The following is a 19,411-nucleotide window of genomic DNA, read 5'->3' as shown; positions in this document are numbered from 1 at the left end:
CACGAAATCCTTTTGTTTCCCCCCTTTAAAAACACAGAGATTACTACTCAAAGCTGTCTATCCTTTACATTTACACCACAACTTCTTTTTAAGGGTTAGGCAGATATATTGGAGTGTTTTCAATAGGGATATTCAGCTGTATTTTCACCATGGTTTATTTATAGTGTAAACACTGCCAAACAGTGCTCAGGTATACTATGCCAAACCAAAATATTTGGGCAGCCCCTCTTGATTTCAAGTTAGCTCTAGCTGAAGTGCTGAATCCCATATATGTTGTAAACTGGTTATAGGAATCACAAGGCTTTGTGTTTATTCTCAGCTCATAGGATTAATCTATGGCCCTGTATATTTTGGAGAGAGAAATTGAAAAGCAAAAACACATGCTGTTAAATAAATCTCAAGACTATTATTATTGGTATCATAAAATTCAAGACCTAATATTTAATTCAATAAAAAGTGTCATGTAATATCCCATGCCCATACCAAGTGTATGCTCTATCCAATTTACTGCATGTGAATACATTTGGAAATTGTAAAATTTATCGATTTAGTCACGCCTTTTGGCCAATTGGAGTGGGTCGGTGTCAGTCCTTACTGGGTGAATTGTAGAAAGTAGCCCGTGGGGCGTGGTTTCTGCTTGGGGGTGGGATTGTGTGGCATGCTAGTTAGTCTTTCAAATGGCAGGGAATACGAAATTACAGCGCTCAAAGGGAATTTCTTCCAACCAGGAAATGACATACAAGGAATACACCTAGGGAATATTCAAAAAATATTTATTTAAAACTGAATTTGCAGAAGAAGGACGACTCGAAGCCGTTGAAGAACAGCAACTGATCCTTTTGACTAAGCTATTGATCAGAAACACATCTGAAATGTGAGGTTATTCTCGCGGTGTGGGTTTATCAATATATTTGTGCCCGAACAACGCTTTGTGTAGGCTATGAACAACACTCAATTCTCTGATCAACGATAATAGACGATTTGGATACTTTTATAAACAATTAAAATACAAAAAGTAGGCTACTGTGGTTAATTTGCGGTGGATTCGGTCCATTGACGAATTCGCTCGGAAGTCCATCCTATGGCACGTTAATATTGTATTATGTTCTGCCGCTAGAGCGCCCGCCCATCGACTCCGAGTGTTTTTTTGTTGTTGTAGTGAAGCAGTGAAAGGAGATTGACTTTACTGAACCAGCGTGCGTTTGGAAAGCGCTATCTCCCCGGAGGAAGAGGACGCCCACGGAAATTAAGTATTTTATGTACATTCTCAGCAGAAGGACTTTACGTATTTATTTGACATATTGATCCGAAAAAATCTTGGTGTTGGCAAAATTCTAAATAGCGCACTAACAAAGCAAGACATCCACACACGCTGGACTTTCCCTGCTGAGGTGGTTTGGCTTTCTACAGCGAAGGGCCTCCGCAGTCTCTCTGTCCGATGCGTAGGAAAGGAAGAAGGGTCAGGGTAGGCGTCTTTTATGGGTGCATATCGTCATTGACAATAGGATAGATACAGAGAAACGACACCCGAGTCTACCAAGCCCCGCATCTCAGAGCAGGATACGGGCAGTAGGCGACTTCGCTATAGCGGTGGGGATCTCAGTCTCAAGTCAACCCAGCAGGTTCGATCCCCGGGGGGCACCAGACCTACCCGTTCGTCGCCCGCACAGGTGGTCTGCCATAGATCCCAAAATTTCTGCCTCAAAACAGACGGAAGTTTTGCCTCGCCAAACGGATTATAGGAACGGTGTCTGAGGGGAGAGACAGAAGGAAGACAATGGGCATCCGCACGCTCCTTACTGCGTGTGCGCTGCTTGGTAAGTCACGCCTGTACCTATTGCTTAGATTGGACACATAGTCATCTTTCTCTTCTATTTAATTACATGAGATAACAAATAAGAACCCCGAATGTTATTCAATTGTTACCATGCACTTTCAAAAAAAGATAGCTCAGATGTGCGAGTGCCTTTTTAGAATTGTGTCTATTTAATTAAGAAGAACAGTTCGTCCCCAGACTCTGACACCTGAGTCATAGCACACCTGCATGCCAAGACATCTGCATGATGACACACCTGAATGACAAATCCAAACTCTGAGTGTATGTAGGTGTGAGAGTGTGTGTTTGCCAATCCCACCTCAGTAGGAGTCACTAGTCTAGGGAGGGGGCATTGTCTTAGTCACTACCAATGATGTATATAAATCCATCATTGCTCACTACTCACTTACAGAGATGCCTTTGGGACAGCTGTGTCTGCGTGTTTATCCGTTTTGTGTTTCACAGCTCTATTATAGCTGTGAACAAGTTATTGTTTTTCTATCATAGTGTGTGTGGAGGGGGGAGAACTAGCTTCATGTGATATTTGGGTGTAAATCTCAGATTAACCCCGCAGACTCAAGCTCCTCTTTCTCTGGATGAGTTGGATAACAGTGACCACATCCCCTTATTGGTGCCTGTAGTCAATACACACAGACACCTTACATTTTTCACTTTATATAGCACCTTGGGACACTCAACTATTCTCTCTCTGTCATGCACATGACATACACTTTCACTGACACATATAGCATAGCCCACCCAGTACACACACCAGATGGCTGCTCTGTTCCTGGATGGGAGGCATGTTATTGCTGTGGGGGGATGGATCCCTGCCATTGGGTTAGATTAACAGTCTTCTTGTTAGTTCACTTGCCCTTTCAGCTGGTCAACTTCATGTAGGAGATATTGATTGATACATTTGAATAATTTTACATTTCCCAAGGTGAAATTAAGGTGTAGAATGAAATACAATACATCATAGAAATGCTATGGTTTTCCTATAGAGATGGACAGCAGTTAAACAGAGTACAATATGTTGACTGTCTAATTTTCTACTTTACAGAAAGCTCTTACACATGGTGGTAATGTAGGGTGCTGTGTAAATGATGCGTGTATTACCCTGTAGTCGTGGCAGAGAGAGAGAGCTCTGAATCCCTGAACCGTTCTGGTTTATATAACTAATAGAAAGTCTAATGTGTTGTTCAGCTGGCTGGTTAAACAGTAATGGAGAGATGCTTCAGTTGTCTATACTGGCTCAACTGACTGCAGAATAGTTAGTATAGGCTCTCTATGACTGTTTGCTGCCAAAGCCTCTGTATGCACTGATCTCAGGCCAGTTTCACTGTGTAGTTTAAATCCACCAGTTGAGTCTCATGGAAACCAATAGTTATGAGGCAGTCTAACATGCAAATGTAAGTCTAGCTGACTCGTCCCTGCTAGTGCAGTATCCTAATTTCTGTCAGTTATTAATTTTACTGGCATTGAATTCACTCAACTTTGTCAATTTTGGTAATGGAAGGCCAGTCTAAATGGTCTTTCCTTCTGACTATCCAATGCTCCCCACAGAATGACAGCTGTGTGTCACAAACACACACCCACACACACTTATAGAATGAGAGGAATTTTATCTCTCGGTCAAGGAAGAGTCAGCATTGTTTAAACATTGCTGTGCGTTTGAGTGGATCTGTCGTGTCTTTGTGGATGTTACTCTGATGCTAAAACTAAATTATTGGTGGTATAGGACACACTTTAGGCTTCTAACATATATTCCAGCTGTTTGGCCAGCAGATGACCTGGGTTTGTGTATCTATGTGCGAGTGCCTATGTATATATACAGAGCAAGCATGTGTAGACAGTGCTCATAATGCAATCGCTCACCCTGTCCCTGGCTGTACATCTGTGTGCATTCTACAGAGGCTTGGCTGGGAAGCGTGTTTCTCCTTTGTGTGCATGTTTTTAGGATATTCCCGGTTTGTAAAGGTTTTTGACTTTGCTTTTATGTTTTATTTTGCTAATATGTGACTCATTTCAGGAAACTAGATGTATGTCACACATCTCTACTTCACAGGAGAATACTTTGAATGTAAACATGATTCGTAGAAGAAAAAAAATCAAAATGCATTTTATTTGGGCAGAAATGCCATCTGGACCATGTGATCTTTCATGTGCCTTATTAACAAACGTGTATGCCATCTGTAAAATCGTTAAATTACAAACCTAGTTGGTTTAGCCACGGAAAAAGACAGGAACTTTCTTACTAGTCAGGATTGGCTGACATAATGGATGGGCTGGACATGCTGAGAGATGAGTTCGGATTGGTCTGCCATGTCGCATGCTTCTGTCTATAACATGAGCTGCTTAGTATGTAGGCTTTAAAAAACATGTATAATGAAGAACTGCACAAGTGTTGCTCCTCCTCTCCACTTTCTGGAAGACAATCCTGACATGCTGAATCTCTCTGACTGAAAATGAATCCGACAATGAGGAAATCCCTGATTTTAGGTAAAAACATTGTAATTGAACCAAACATTGTAGAGTCTTCTGATGACATTGACGGGGAAGCCAACAGTGTTGTTGTCACAGAAGAAGTGGACCGAGTTTAGAAATTAGTTGAATGCCGGTGGATGATAGCCAAGGAGAGGGCAACCGTGACAGAGAGGCACATGTGTTCATCCCTGTATACGGGTAAGATAGTCTAGCTAGCATTTTCAGATATTATATATTTGTAATTTTGTCAAAGTCATTTTCATTGCCAGTTAAAGTGTACTGTTAAAGAACTAATGTTAGTTGGCTGGCTCGCTAGCTAACTTTATGTGTATGATCTGTTTAGTAATAATATAAATATCTCAGAAATCCATTTGCATTGCTAGTTATAGCCTAATGTTAGTTAGCGAGCTAACATTGAACCTAGTTGATTATCTTTAGCTACTTGCAGATTCATGCATGGTGGCCAGCTATGACAATCTGTTTGTATTGCTAGTAGTATGGGTTGGGATTATTGCTGCGTTCAAAACAACTGGGAACTGGGAAATCGCCGACTTCAGTGCAAACATGACAACTGGGAACTCGTTTTGAACGGTCATCCAACTCGGAATTCCAACTCGGGAACGCGGGCCTTTTTCTAGAGCCCCAACTTTATGACCTGAAGATCACGGATATCATGATTTGACCTTGTATTATTCCAAGTTCCCAGTTGTCTTGAAAGCACCATTAGGTTAATTGTTTAGCTTGCTAGCTACATGTCTAAACAAACGACTCCACTTCACCAGATGATTACATGACCCATCAAGTTAGCCAGGTGTGGGTAAGAATCATCTAATAATTATAAAATATTAATCTGGAAACATTATATTTTTGATATTGCTACTGTGCAAAAATGCAAGTAACCATTTCACTGTACCATTTACATCTTCTGTAATCTGGGCATGTGACAAACTTTGATTGTGATATAGGACTCGATAAAGTGTTTTTTTTCAGGGGTTTTTCCTTATTGGAGGCTACTACTTTAACCACTTTTAGTTTAGAAATCTTAGGTTGTTTACTACACTAAATTACTCTCTCTGTTTAGCACATGGCCTCACATGTGAATCCTTAACGTGTGGGTGGGGCTAAGGCTTATGAATGTGTTAACTATGCTGAATAGGTGTAGATAAGAAGAGCTCTCCAGTAGGTGTCCCGAAATATTCAAGGGCCATTTTCTCAAAAGTGAGGTTACAAGTTTATCAACTTTCAAAGCAGAATTACTTTCCCATTGTTCCCCAGCTGCATTGTATGATATACCATTTTGTAGTCTCTACTTTTATCCAATGTAAATCTGGAGGCTTTTCTGTGTTTGTGTGTTCTGAAAGTGTGTTTGTAGTGTACCCATAACATCATGCTACTTCATCACATTGTTTCCCTCTATCTGGCTTGTTTACCTGACAACAGCAAGACCACTACAAACGTCATTCACTTACTGTAGCCCACCTGCTTCTCTTTCAACTCCTCATGAATATTCAGAGTTACAAGTCATTGATAGGTTGTTGTCCGCTTCGGGCTGAGAGAGAGCACAACGTTTTGATTGGTGAAGGATCAGTAGACCAGAAAGATCAAATGAGTCTGGACATCAGACCCAGACCTGCCTCAGTAAGTACTTGGGTAGTTTGTTTCCTTTGATGGTAAGTCTTTAGAGAACAGTGTGTACGCAGCCAGAGCAGCAGTCAATTTTACAGTTGCCCTCAGGGCTAGAGAGGACCCTGTAATGCTGAGTTAACACAAAGGTAGGGACATTCACACCTAACTGTCACCGCTGCTAACTACCGCCTCAACACACACTCCTCTCACACTGGAGGGTTTTAACAGTCAATTTTACTAAAGCACTGCGACCTACTGTTACACTCAGTAAAAACCTGGTGCTGCTCTCTCAACATAGTTTAGGATACATTCTCTGGACATTAAAGATAAATTGGAAAATGGCCTGCTTATTTTTAATCTCCTTCCTGCTTAAAATGAATCCGGTGCCTGTCTGCAGCATCTGGTTTGTGTCTGGATGGAGTAACTCTGTAGTGTCTGCCTTGTTTCTTTCTGTAGTGGTGAACTCTCTTTGACCTCAGAGCTGATCACCAGAATTCAGACAGCTGTTGATGATGTTACAGTTGTGATTGCAGGCCTAAATCATTTACAGTGCACATTTTTTTTGTGGGTTTTTGTGTGTCTTTATGTCTGAGGTACCTTCTCTCAGATAAGATAAAAGGCAGTTTAACTGGTCTGTTGGGTTTGGGTGGTTATTTCCTTGACATCCCACCCCCTCTTCACTTTAAATACCACCATAAACTACCATCCACTTTGAATACCTCCCCCTTTTTAAATAATTTTTTTAACCTTTATTTAACTAGGCAAGTCAGTAAAGAACAAATTATTATTTTCAACGACGACCTAGGAACAGTGGGTTAACTGCCTTGTTCAGGGGCAGAACGACATACTTTTACCTTGTCAGCTCAGGGATTCGATCTTGCGACCTTTCAGTTACAAGTCCAATGCTCTAACCACTAGGCTACCTGCCGCCCCTTCTCCCCTCCCTAGTTTAGAAGGGTGAGTAGGATGAGGTTGTCCCCTAGACACTGGTCCAAAATCAGTTTTGCCTAATGGTTAGGATTTATAGGGGGTAAGCTGATATTAGATATGTGCCTAGGTGCAACTTCTACTCGGAGCTCTGTTAGATAACAGGGTAGCCCAGATTCCACTCCTCCAGATCCACCCACAATACTTGGGTTTACATACCCAGAATCCTCGCTGGATTCTCTGCCCAAACACAGCCTCAGTGGGATGCGCATGAGACGCAGGGTTACTATGGAGACAGCTCCCCTGCTGCACAGTACATCCACAGACTCTGTGACACACACACACTTACATAACAATGCACACCCCCCCCACACACCTCCCTGTAGTGTCACCCCCCCCACCCCCCCCCTGTCTTACACACACACACCCCATGGCTGTTTTTTTTAGATTGAAAACAAAAGGTGAATAGGATGCAGTCAGCATGGGTCTGAGCTAAGATAACCCACAGGGACATTGGAGGCATCTGATCTGATTCTCAAATCAAATCCCTGTAACTCAAGAGGAAAACACTGTGTGTGTGTTCGTGAGAGAGACCGAGAGAAACTGTGTGTGAGAGACTGTCTTTGTGTACGAGCTTGTACGTGTGTGTGGCTTTGCTTCACTCGCATCCTGAATGCCAAAATGACTGACAATGGTAGAGAAGTCTGTTTGAAGAGTCTAATTATTAGTTAATTAGTTTCCTTTCCAATCTGTGGCTTAATACACAAACGGGGAGAGATGGAGAGCAAGCTGTCATACAGAGCTATTAACGTGTGGGTTTGGATAATTATAGAAGACTGGAAGTTGGATTTATAGTGTTACATTAACTTGAGCAGCTGTCTGGAGTTTGTACCTACACGTGTGAGGAGTGTGTGTGTTCCTGGATTGCAGATGTGTGTCTCATTTCAAGGAAAGGTGTTTGTAAAACCTTAAACTGTTTTTGTTGATGATGTTCTGTGTTTGTGAATGTATGGGGATAGTTCTATGTCCATCCCTTTGTCGTGCTGTTCTGTTGTTGGCTGGTCTGATAGGGTTTAGGGCCCTGGGGAGCAGAGAGGGCTTTTGCACAGGGAAGCAGGTGGCTATATGGAGTTAATGGACTGTGGGAAGGGGGGCAGAGGGCGACACTTCAGATGGGACAGGACAGGGGGCAGAGTACGGTCTCTGTGTGTGAGGGAGTGTGAGACACTGGCTGTGTGCTACAGTAGGTTTTTTATATGGATGAGTGAGTTGGTCACAAACACTAAATTTTTAACCATGTCCATTATGGACAGAGGCGAGAGAGGAGCTGGGCAACTTTAGCCTTCCTCACCATCAACTTCAATTATGAATTAATTATGGGTCGGGATGGGTAGAGACACACTCAGAGGGGTAGTTACCCCCTGGTGTTCTTGGCCTGGTCTCAGCAGCTGTGATGGGCGGGCACACAGATGGGGTCATGCGTATGGTGGCCCACGAGGGCCATGAATTAGAGCTAGTTGACATGAAGAGACCAGGACCTTACATGACACTGAACTAACATGAGAGGAGACTCCCCAAAGTGTAAGAATGAGCCAGCTCTGCCTCTGCATGTGTGTGACTGACTGAGCAGTGCTTGATGTTCTTTGTACACTCTGGCTGCGGTCTCTGTTCTTGCTCAGAGGTTGGACCTTAGCCACAACACAACTGCTTAACAAAACTCACCTTCTGAGCCTTTCTCTCCCTCTCTCTATACCCATCTGCACCCCCATGTTGAGATGAGGTAATAGCTGACATGATGGTTTGGTCTATCTCTCTCTCAGCCTGGCCTTGTTGGTGGCTGCAGGGCTAATTTTGACCTGAGAGAAGCAGGGGGAGGGAAGGACTGAGGATTGAATTAAGGGACGGAAATTACTGAGTTGAAACACAAATGCCCTTTTCCCCTCAGTCTCTTTCCAGCCATTTCTCTTTCTGCCTTTATATTTTTTCTCCTTTTGCTCTATTTCTTTCTCATTTTCCCTCTCTCTCCTCCTCTCGCTCCGTCTCCTGTCTGTTCTCTCTTTCCCCTCCTCCCTCTCCATTAGTCAGTGGTAAGGGCTGGTGGTCAGTCATCACAGTGCTCTGCCGGCCTGTCTTTTAACTGGTGTGTGATGGTGGGTAAATTACACAGAGGATGTGCTGCTGGACTACTCTGCTGTGTGCCTTGAGTGCTTTGAAGCTGCCTGTAAAAACACCCTCTCAGCCCCACACTGTCTACTGGCTGACTGTCTACTGACTGACTGTCTACTGACTGACTGTCTACTGACTGACTGTCTACTGACTGACTGTCTACTGACTGACTGTCTACTGACTGACTGTCTACTGACTGACTGTCTACTGACTGACTGTCTACTGACTGGGCCGAGGAAGGCTGAGGGCAGAGATGGAGTCTGTTGCATTGTGATTGTTTGACCTCATAAACCCACAGAATGCCCATGTACAGTGTTGCCATAATTAAAGCCTGTCTCTCTTCCACATATTTGAAAAGAGATGTCAATTAGGATAGGATTTTGAGAGGGGTAAAGTGGTAAGAAAAAAAAGTTTTCTTCTTACGGGCAGGTGGGACGGTGGCGTCCAATTACTCTTATCTAGAGTGACTTACAGTAGTGAGCACATACAGTTTCATATTGGTCCCCTGTGGGAATCCAACCCACAACCCTGGCATAGCAAGCGCCATGCTCTGCCAACTGAGCCATACAGGACCAGTTCATTTCGGAGTCCTATAAAGGCTAAAGATGAGATCTCTCCCTTACTCTGACTCATACTGTATGTAGTGTGTGTCTGTCTGTTATACTGGCTCTGAGAGAGAGGTCTGGCTGTCTGTTATACTGGCTCTGAGAGAGAGGTCTGGCTGTCTGTTATACTGGCTCTGAGAGAGAGGTCTGGCTGTCTGTTATACTGGCTCTGAGAGAGAGGTCTGGCTGTCTGTTATACTGGCTCTGAGAGAGAGGTCTGGCTGTCTGTTATACTGGCTCTGAGAGAGAGGTCTGGCTGTCTGTTATACTGGCTCTGAGAGAGAGGTCTGTCTACATTACAGCTTCTCACAGAATAACACTGGTGAAAGGATCCCATCTATAATAAAATAGATGTAATGTAAGAGCAGCATTAATATGAATCCAGGCCCATATTAATGTAATATGTAGAGAAATAGGCTTTACATCTGCAGTCCTCTGAAATGAATTGATGGCTAACATGGTCCGTTTCTTTCAAATGAAAATTAGATTTTTCTGTCTGTCGGTGTCTGTCTGTCGTAATGGGTGTTAATAAAGGGGCATGATGTTAAGGGATTCCATAGGGAGAGATTTAACCCGAGTCTAGAGCGGGAAAACACACACACACACACAGTGAAATGTACTCATTGTCTTTCAGTGTGCCTCCGGCATGTTGCACCGGTTTGTGTCAAGAACTGCAACGTTGCTGGATTTTTCGCACTCAACAGTTTCCCATGTGTATCAAGAATGGTCCACCACCCAAAGGACATCCAGCCAACTTGACAACTGTGGGAAGCATTGGAATCAACATGCTATCGACACCCTGTAGAGTCCATACCAAGACGAATTCGGGCTGTTCCAAATGTTTGGTATACTCAGTGTAGGTCTACAATTGTCTTTCTCAAAAAAAATTACTCACTCAAGTAATCGAATACTAATAAAGATAATATATTCGCATCCGTAAGGCTGAGCCCATTTATTTATTTAATCTATATTCATAATCTATCCCCTTTTCAGTGCCTCCAGTTGCCTTACCGCCACACTTCTTACCCCTCAAAGTAGTGTGTTTGGTGGAGGAGTTGAGACAGGACTGGGATTGTGTCCTCCTCTACTCTGTAGTATGGCCCATATGGAGGAGCCAGCTGTGTGTGTGACAGAAATAGATCCACCTGGGCATTGGACCAGCCAGGCAGCGTTGGCATGTGCAGCGCTCAGCCCTTAGCATCCTGGGTATAATGAGGAATGAAGGGGGGAGGCGGGGCGAGGTAACAGGACTGTCTTATGTCTCCACTGATGCCAGCAGGATGACAAAAGATGGATGGCTTCAAATATGATAAGCTGTCCCGTGTGTTTGTGTGCAACTCCCACCTTAGCAGGTGTGTGTAATTATCCTGTGAGGGTTGGAGTAAGCTAGTGGTGTGAGTGCTAACAGTACAGTGCTGTGAGATGATGCTGTTTTCCAGCCACAAATGATTGGATTAGTGTTTACCCCCCTTCCACTTAGCATAATCCTCTTTACAGCTTCCTCTTTTGTGTGTGTGTGTGTGTGTGCATAAGTTGTTGTTCATGCCAAAAGCTTCCAAGTCCATTCCTCTATGACCCGCGCTGAACAGCAGTTTAAAACTGCTCTGAGGTCAGATTGAATCTTTTTAGTGACATTGACTGCCTGCCTTTGCCTGACCCGAGGGGCTGAGGTGGCGACGGTGTTACAGTGAGAGACTGACAGTGGGCTGTTGGTGGTAGAGAAAGCGCTATAAAGGGCTTGTAAATGAACGCTACCAGTCCCAGGGGCAGCGAGTGATAAAGGCAGTGCAGCCAGAGGTGAACAGGCAGCCAGATGGAGGGTACAGAGGGATTAGTTTGTAGGGATAGAGTGATCAGTTAGAGGTCTGGAGGGGTTGGCATGTAGTTGTCAGCCTCTCAAAACAGCCTGCAGAGTGCTGTGTTGCTTTGAAGTCTCACAGAGCCTCTTAAATCCTGCCTGAAAAGATGCAGAGAACCGCGAGGCACGGAGGAGAGACAGGAATTTACTCAGAGAGAGAGGAAGGGAAGCGGGAGAGAGACTGGAGGGAGTGAGAAAGCGTAGAGGGGGAGAGGCTGGGTGTATAAGGAGAGGGAGAGTGTGATGAGAGAGAGAGACGGGAGAAGGAGAGAGAGCCTGACAGAAACGGAGAGTGAGAGGTGGGGGAGGTGAATAATGGTTTCAGTGCTCATACAATATGAGCAGTAGCAGCCTAATCATGTGGTGAGTAATGTATTGTTGGCAGTAATACTGGACCAGGGCAGCAGTAACATGAGCATCAGGGAATACAGCACCGTGACTCTGAGCTCTATGTGGTCAGACTGAATGGCGCCCTGGTTACTAATGGTCTGGTATTATGTTAATATCTTCTCTTACTGACAAGACAACAGAACCACAGAGAGTGGACGACAGAGGACAGAAAGAGAGTGGACGAGAGAGGACAGAAAGAGAGTGGACGAGAGAGGACAGAAAGAGAGTGGACGAGAGAGGACAGAAAGAGAGTGGACGAGAGAGGACAGAAAGAGAGTGGACGAGAGAGGACAGAAAGAGAGTGGACGAGAGAGGACAGAAAGAGAGTGGACGAGAGAGGACAGAAAGAGAGTGGACGAGAGAGGACAGAAAGAGAGTGGACGAGAGAGGACAGAAAGAGAGTGGACGAGAGAGGACAGAAAGAGAGTGGATGAATTATGACAGAAATTGAGTAGAAGAGAGACTACAGAAAGAGAGAGGAAGGGAACTGATAAATGTAATAAATGATAAACGATGACAACCTCCCAATATCAAACCAGTGAGGTATTCCACACATTAAATATTACACATTTAGTGCAGATAAAAACATCAGTATTTTGGCAAGATTGCTATTTTCCTAGAGGCCTCTCTCTTCTCTTTATCCCCCTGAGACGTTTTGGTGTGTTTAACTGTCCTGTCTGTGAGTTCATGGCCAGTTCTATCTTATTGTGGTCCATTGGAGAAGTGAAGCCTCGGAGTGATTCGTTTTTATATTTATTTTGTTCTGAATTGCTGTTCTTATTGAATTGAAATCCCTTTCAACTGAGGCAGCCAAAAACAAATCAGAGATTTGTAATGCTTTTATGAGCTCATGAGCAAAATGTGCCTCAAAATGGGAAAAAAAGACAAAGGACCACAAAACAAAACCAAGAAGGATCGAAATAATATGAGGAAAAACACAATCTTACTCTCACACTATAGCGCGCACGCACACGTTATGTCGACTCGCTGAGCACAGTCTGCATGCATTTGTTCATTTTTCAACAAGATAATCTTTTCTGCACGCATGCGCAGACACACACCTGATCACCGACAACTATGAGGGAGGTCAGAGACCTGGCAGTGTGGTGCCAGGACAACAACCTCTCCCTCAATGTGAGCAAGACAAAGGAGCTGATCATGGACTACAGGAAAAGGCGGGCCGAACAGGCCCCCATTAACATCAACGGGGCTGTAGTGGAGCAGGTTGAGAGTTTTAAGTTTATTGGTGTCCACATCACCAACAAACTATCATGGTTCAAACACGCCAATAAAGTCGTGACGAGGCACGACAACACCTTTTGCCCCTCAGGAGACTGAAAAGATTTGTCATGGGTCCCCAGATCCTCAAAGTTCTACAGCTGCACCATCGAGAGCATCACCGCCTGGTATGGCAACTGCTCGCCATCCGACCGTAAGGCACTACAGAGGGTAGTGCGTACGGCCCAGTACATCACTGGGACCAAGCTTCCTGCCATCCAGGACCTATATACTAGGCAGTGTCAGAGGAAGGCCTAAAAAATGGTTAAAGATTCCAGTCACCCAAGTCATAGACTGTTCTCTCTGCTACCGCACGGCAAGCAGTACCGGAGCGCCAAAAGGATCCTTAACAGGTTCTACCTCCAAGCCATAAGACTGCTGAACAATTGATCAAATGGCCACCTGGACTATTTACATAGACCCCCCCCCCCCACACACCCTTTGTTTTTACACTGCTGCTACTCGCTGTTTATTATCTATCCATAGTCACTTTAGCCCTACCTACATGAACAAATTACCTCAACTAACCTGTACCCCCGCACATTGACTCGGTACCGGTACCCTCTGCATATAGCCTCGTAATTGTTATTTTAGTGTGTTTTATTTAATAAAGATTTTCTTAACTATTTCTTCAACTGCATTGTTGGTTCAGGGCTTGTAAGTAAGCATTTCGCTGTAAGATCTTCACCTGTTGTATACGGCGCGTGTGACAAATAATAAAAAGTAACACAAAATAACAATAATGAGGCTATATACAGGGGTACAAATCTGATTTTGACACACACACACACACACTCAGTCAGTCATAACAGTGAATGAAAAATGGAGAATGGGAGAGAAAGTTACTGCGACAGAGTGATCAACGAGGAAGAGAGGATGTTGGAAGTTTAAATCTGTTGAAATATTAATGTACTTTGTTGTGCCTACAGACACAGCCTCTCTGTGAGGTCTCTGAAAAACACACACACACACAGCTGTGTTCTGCAGTTGGTCATGTAGACAGGAAGCAGTGTCTAGTCCCCTTCTGTTTGGGATTGGTGTGTGCCTGCATGCTTTTGCCTGTGCTGCTGTGTATTGTCTGCTCTTCTTGTACTGTGATCTCCCTCAGCTGAAACTGACCACAGGTGTTTCAATTGACATGCATGTCCTCCACCAAGAACTAAAATAACAACCTTGCATGACCCCTGTCCCGTGTGTGGTGCGCACGACCTCCTCTCAGTTTCATGACCCCTGTCCCGTGTGTGGTGCGCACCACCTCCTCTCAGTTTCATGACCCCTGTCCCGTGTGTGGTGCGCACCACCTCCTCTCAGTTTCATGACCCCTGTCCCGTGTGTGGTGGGCACGACCTCCTCTCAGTTTCATGACCCCTGTCCCGTGTGTGGTGCGCCCGACCTCCTCTCAGTTTCATGACTCCTGTCCCGTGTGTGGTGCGCACCACCTCCCCTCAGTTTCATGACCCCTGTCCCGTGTGTGGTGCGCACGACCTCCTCTCAGTTTCATGACTCCTGTCCCGTGTGTGGTGCGCACCACCTCCTCTCAGTTTCATGACTCCTGTCCCGTGTGTGGTGCGCCCCACCTCCTCTCAGTTTCATGACTCCTGTCCCGTGTGTGGTGCGCACCACCTCCTCTCAGTTTCATGACTCCTGTCCCGTGTGTGGTGCGCACCACCTCCTCTCAGTTTCATGACTCCTGTCCCGTGTGTGGTGCGCCCGACCTCCTCTCAGTTTCATGACTCCTGTCCCGTGTGTGGTGCGCACCACCTCCTCTCAGTTTCATGACTCCTGTCCCGTGTGTGGTGCGCCCGACCTCCTCTCAGTTTCATGACCCCTGTCCCGTGTGTGGTGCGCACCACCTCCTCTCAGTTTCATGACTCCTGTCCCGTGTGTGGTGCGCACCACCTCCTCTCAGTTTCATGGCCCCTGTCCCGTGTGTGGTGCGCACGACCTCCTCTCAGTTTCATGACCCCTGTCCCATGTGTGGTGCGCACCACCTCCTCTCAGTTTCATGACCCCTGTCCCGTGTGTGGTGCGCGCCACCTCCTCTCAGTTTCATGGCTCCTGTCCCGTGTGTGGTGCGCGCCACCTCCTCTCAGTTTCATGACCCCTGTCCCATGTGTGGTGCGCACCACCTCCTCTCAGTTTCATGGCTCCTGTCCCGTGTGTGGTGCGCACCACCTCCTCTCAGTTTCATGGCTCCTGTCCCGTGTGTGGTGCGCACCACCTCCTCTCAGTTTCATGGCTCCTGTCCCGTGTGTGGTGCGCACCACCTCCTCTCAGTTTCATGACCCCTGTCCCATGTGTGGTGCGCACGACCTCCTCTCAGTTTCATGACTCCTGGTCACAGTATTTTAACAGCCTGACACTGACCTCATATTTCATAATTCCCCACGGTCTCTCTCTCTGTAGTGTGTGTGTGACTACAGGGCTGTTTCTTCAGGACACTGAGTGGACATGTCATGTTGACTCTGTTCCTCTTGGGAGAGTGCTGGAGCTAAAGCTCACAGGATGCTAAATGTTTTAACAGCAGTTTTGTAACCAATGTTCTTTGCGTCTCTCCCCTTTTCTCTCGTCTCTCCCAGCAGGCGTGAGCGTGGCCCAGAGGGTAGTGACCGTTCAGAGCGGACCGCTGGTACGGACGGAGGGCAGTCACGTGACCATCTGGTGCAATGTGACTGGCTACAAGGAGGGCATGGAGCAGGACTTTGAGTGGTCCATGTACCTGACCTCGGTGCCCGACCGCGAGATCCGCATCGTGAGCACGGCCCAGTCCAACTATGCGTACGCCGTGTACGCCCAGAGGGTCAACAGTAAGGAGATCTGGGTAGAGAGGCTGACCAGGGACTCAGCCCTGCTCCACATCACCAAGGTCCAGGCCAGAGACCAGGGGCTGTTTGAGTGTTACACCCCCAACACAGACGGACAGTACCTCGGTTCCTACAGCGCCCGCACCAACCTTACTGGTGAGTCCATGTTACAACACAATACACCAAGGCTGTGTCCCAAATGGCACCCTTTTCTCTGTATAGTGTACCACTTTTAAACTGGGCCTACATGGGGCATAATCACTAGCTGTTAGGATGTCTACATATGATACAGTGGTCTCTGTATAGTGTACCACTTTTAAACTGGGCCTACATGGGGCATAATCACTAGCTGTTAGGATGTCTACATATGATACAGTGGTCTCTGTATAGTGTACCACTTTTAAACTGGGCCTACATGGGGCATAATCACTAGCTGTTAGGATGTCTACATATGATACAGTGGTCTCTGTATAGTGTACCACTTTTAAACTGGGCCTACATGGGGCATAATCACTAGCTGTTAGGATGTCTACATATGATACAGTGGTCTCTGTATAGTGTACCACTTTTAAACTGGGCCTACATGGGGCATAATCACTAGCTGTTAGGATGTCTACATATGATACAGTGGTCTCCAACCCTGGTGTTTGAAAGCTACACGATGTGGATGTTTTTGTTCTAGCCAAGCAACAACACATCTTATTCAACTAATCAATGTCTTGATAGAGGGTAGGTGCGTACGTAGAGGGGAGGTGCGTACGTAGAGGGGAGGTGCGTACGTAGAGGGGAGGTGCGTACGTAGAGGGGAGGTGCGTACGTAGAGGGGAGGTGCGTACGTAGAGGGGAGGTGCGTACGTAGAGGGGAGGTGCGTACGTAGAGGGGAGGTGCGTACGTAGAGGGGAGGTGCGTACGTAGAGGGTAGATGGGGTAGATGTGTACCTACAGGGTAGATGGGGTAGATGTGTACCTACAGGGTAGATGTGTACCTACAGGGTAGATGTGTACCTACAGGGTAGATGTGTACCTACAGGGTAGATGTGTACCTACAGGGTAGATGGGGTAGATGTGTACCTACAGGGTAGATAGGGGGTAGATGTGTACCTACAGGGTAGATAGAGGGTATGTCTGTACCTACAGGGTAGATGAGGGTATGTCTGTACCTACAGGGTAGATGAGGGTATATACAGGGTAGATGAGGGTATATACAGGGTAGATGAGGGTATATCTGTACATACAGGGTAGATACAGGGTAGATCTGTAGATGAGGGTAGATGCGTACACACAGGGTAGATGAGGGTAGATATGTACATTGCTCAGGGCAGTTAACCCAAGGTGTACACTGTGAGAAGTTATTGCTTTGGCAATGGGGTCATATGGGAGGATAAGCCTAGTCATTGAGAATGTATGTGACTGGATCAGAGATCGGGAGGAAGTGTTCAGTGTGCCACCTGTCTTGGGTCAGGGCAAATCTTGCCCCATCTTTCTCTCACCAACCCCCTCCTCCTTTCCCCCGTGTCTCTGTCACCAGCATCAATTTCTGTGTGACACACAAACACACACATAGAAATCCACTCAAACATTCCCAGAGATCTCAAAGCACAGCTGGTATGGGTGAGAATTACACTCCCAGGTCAGAATCTGGTTCCAGTCCTGTCTTCATCTCTGAGGCTGGTGAACTTGTTCTGAGAGAGAGGTCAGAGTTCACGCCAAGTACTCATGGAGTAACCTATGTTAACCCTAAATATGTTAATAAACTCACTGTCAACTGCATTTATTTTCAGCAAACCTGACATGTGTAAATATTTGTATGAACATAGCAAGATTCAACAATTGAGACATAAACTGAACAAGTTCCATAGACATGTGACGAACAGAAATTGAATAATGTTTCCCTGAACAAAGGGGGGGAGGTCAAAAGTAACAGTCAGTATCTGGTGTGGCCACCAGCTGCATTAAGTACTGCAGTGCATCTCCTCCTCATGGACTGCACCAGATTTGCCAGTTCTTGCTGTGAGATGTTACCTGACTCTTCCACTAAGGCACCTGTAAGTTCCCGGACATTTCTGGGGGGAATGGCCCTAGCCGTCACCCTCCTATCCAACAAGCCCCAGACGTGCTCAATGTAATTGAGATCCGGGCTCTTTGCTGGCCATGGCAGAACACTGACATTCCTGTCTTGCAGGAAATCACGCACAGAACGAGCAGTATGGCTGGTGGCATTGTCATGCTGGAGGGTCATGTCAGGATGAGCCTGCAGGAAGGGTACCACATGAGGGAGGAGGATGTCTTCCATGTAACGCACAGAGTTGAGATTGCCTGCAGTGACAACAAGCTCAGTCCGATGATGCTGTGACACACCGCCCCAGATCATGACGGACCCTCCACCTTCAAATCGATCCCACTCCAGAGTACAGGCCTCGGTGTAACACTCATTCCTTCGACGATAAACACTAATCCGACCATCACCCCTGGTGAGACAAAACCACGAGTCGTCAGTGAAGACCACTTTTTGCCAGTCCTGTCTGGTCCAGCGATGGTGGGTTTGTGCCCATAGGAGACATGCCGGTGATGTCTGGTGAGGACCTACCTTACAACAGGCCTACAAGCCCTCAGTCCAACCTCTCTCAGCCTATTGCGGACAGTCTGAGCACTGATGGAGGGATTGTGCATACCTGGTGTAACTCGGGCAGTTGGTGTTGCCATCCTGTACCTGTCCCTCAGGTGTGATGTTCGGATGTACCGATCCTGTGCAGGTGTTGTTACACATGGTCTGCCACTGTGAGGACGTTCAGCTGTCCGTCCTGTCTCCCTGTAGCGCTGTCTTAGGAGTCTCACAGTACGGACATTGCAATTTATTGCCCTGGCCACATCTGCAGTCCTCATGCCTCCCTGCAGCATGCCTAAGGCAGATGTGCAGGGACCCTGGGCATCTTTCTTTTGGTGTTTTTCAGAGTCAGTAGAAAGGCCTCTTTATTGTCCGAAGTTTTCAGAACTGTGACCTTAATTTCCTACCGTCTGTAAGCTGTTAGTTCATTAATTGTTTATGGTTCATTGAACAAGCACGGGAAACAGTGTTTAAACCCTTTACAATGAATATCTGTGTAGTTATTTGGATTTTTACGAATTATATTTGAAAGACATGGTCCTGAAAAGGGACGTTTCTTTTTTTGCTGAGTTTAGCAGGGCGATATTTATCGGTGTACATTTTTTTTGACGCCATTAATCGTACCTCTATTTCTTCAACGCACAGGACTTTTTAAGCCACGTGTTTCCGCATGGACCCTTTTACGCGTAGAAGACAACATGGAACAGCTACAGTCATACATACATACATACATACATACATACATACATACATACATACATACATACATACATACATACATACATACATACATACATACATACATACAGTGGGGAGAACAAGTATTTGATACACTGCCGGTTTTGCAG

At 45.8% G+C, this 19,411-nt stretch overlaps 1 protein-coding gene across 2 annotated transcripts in view; it reads left to right on the top strand.

The window, feature by feature from the left end:
- The first annotated feature begins 655 nt into the window (after positions 1-655).
- The window catches only part of LOC129816844 (immunoglobulin superfamily member 3-like), a 95,945-nt gene continuing 77,189 nt past the window's right edge, over positions 656-19,411 (top strand). The window contains exons 1-2 of one of the 2 annotated variants that reach the window (XM_055871772.1): positions 656-1,817; positions 15,736-16,113. In XM_055871772.1, the coding sequence (XP_055727747.1) occupies positions 1,778-1,817; positions 15,736-16,113 (418 nt within the window). In that variant the 5' untranslated portion in view covers positions 656-1,777. Of the gene's footprint in view, positions 1,818-15,732; positions 16,114-19,411 lie in introns of both variants that reach the window. The other variant, XM_055871771.1, reaches the window with a different exon arrangement.

The sequence above is a fragment of the Salvelinus fontinalis genome, chromosome 19 (genome assembly GCF_029448725.1).
Source record: "Salvelinus fontinalis isolate EN_2023a chromosome 19, ASM2944872v1, whole genome shotgun sequence".
Lineage (NCBI taxonomy): Eukaryota > Metazoa > Chordata > Actinopteri > Salmoniformes > Salmonidae > Salvelinus > Salvelinus fontinalis.
The sequence above is the reverse complement of the archived record's forward strand: the minus strand, read 5'-3'. Positions and strand labels throughout refer to the sequence as shown.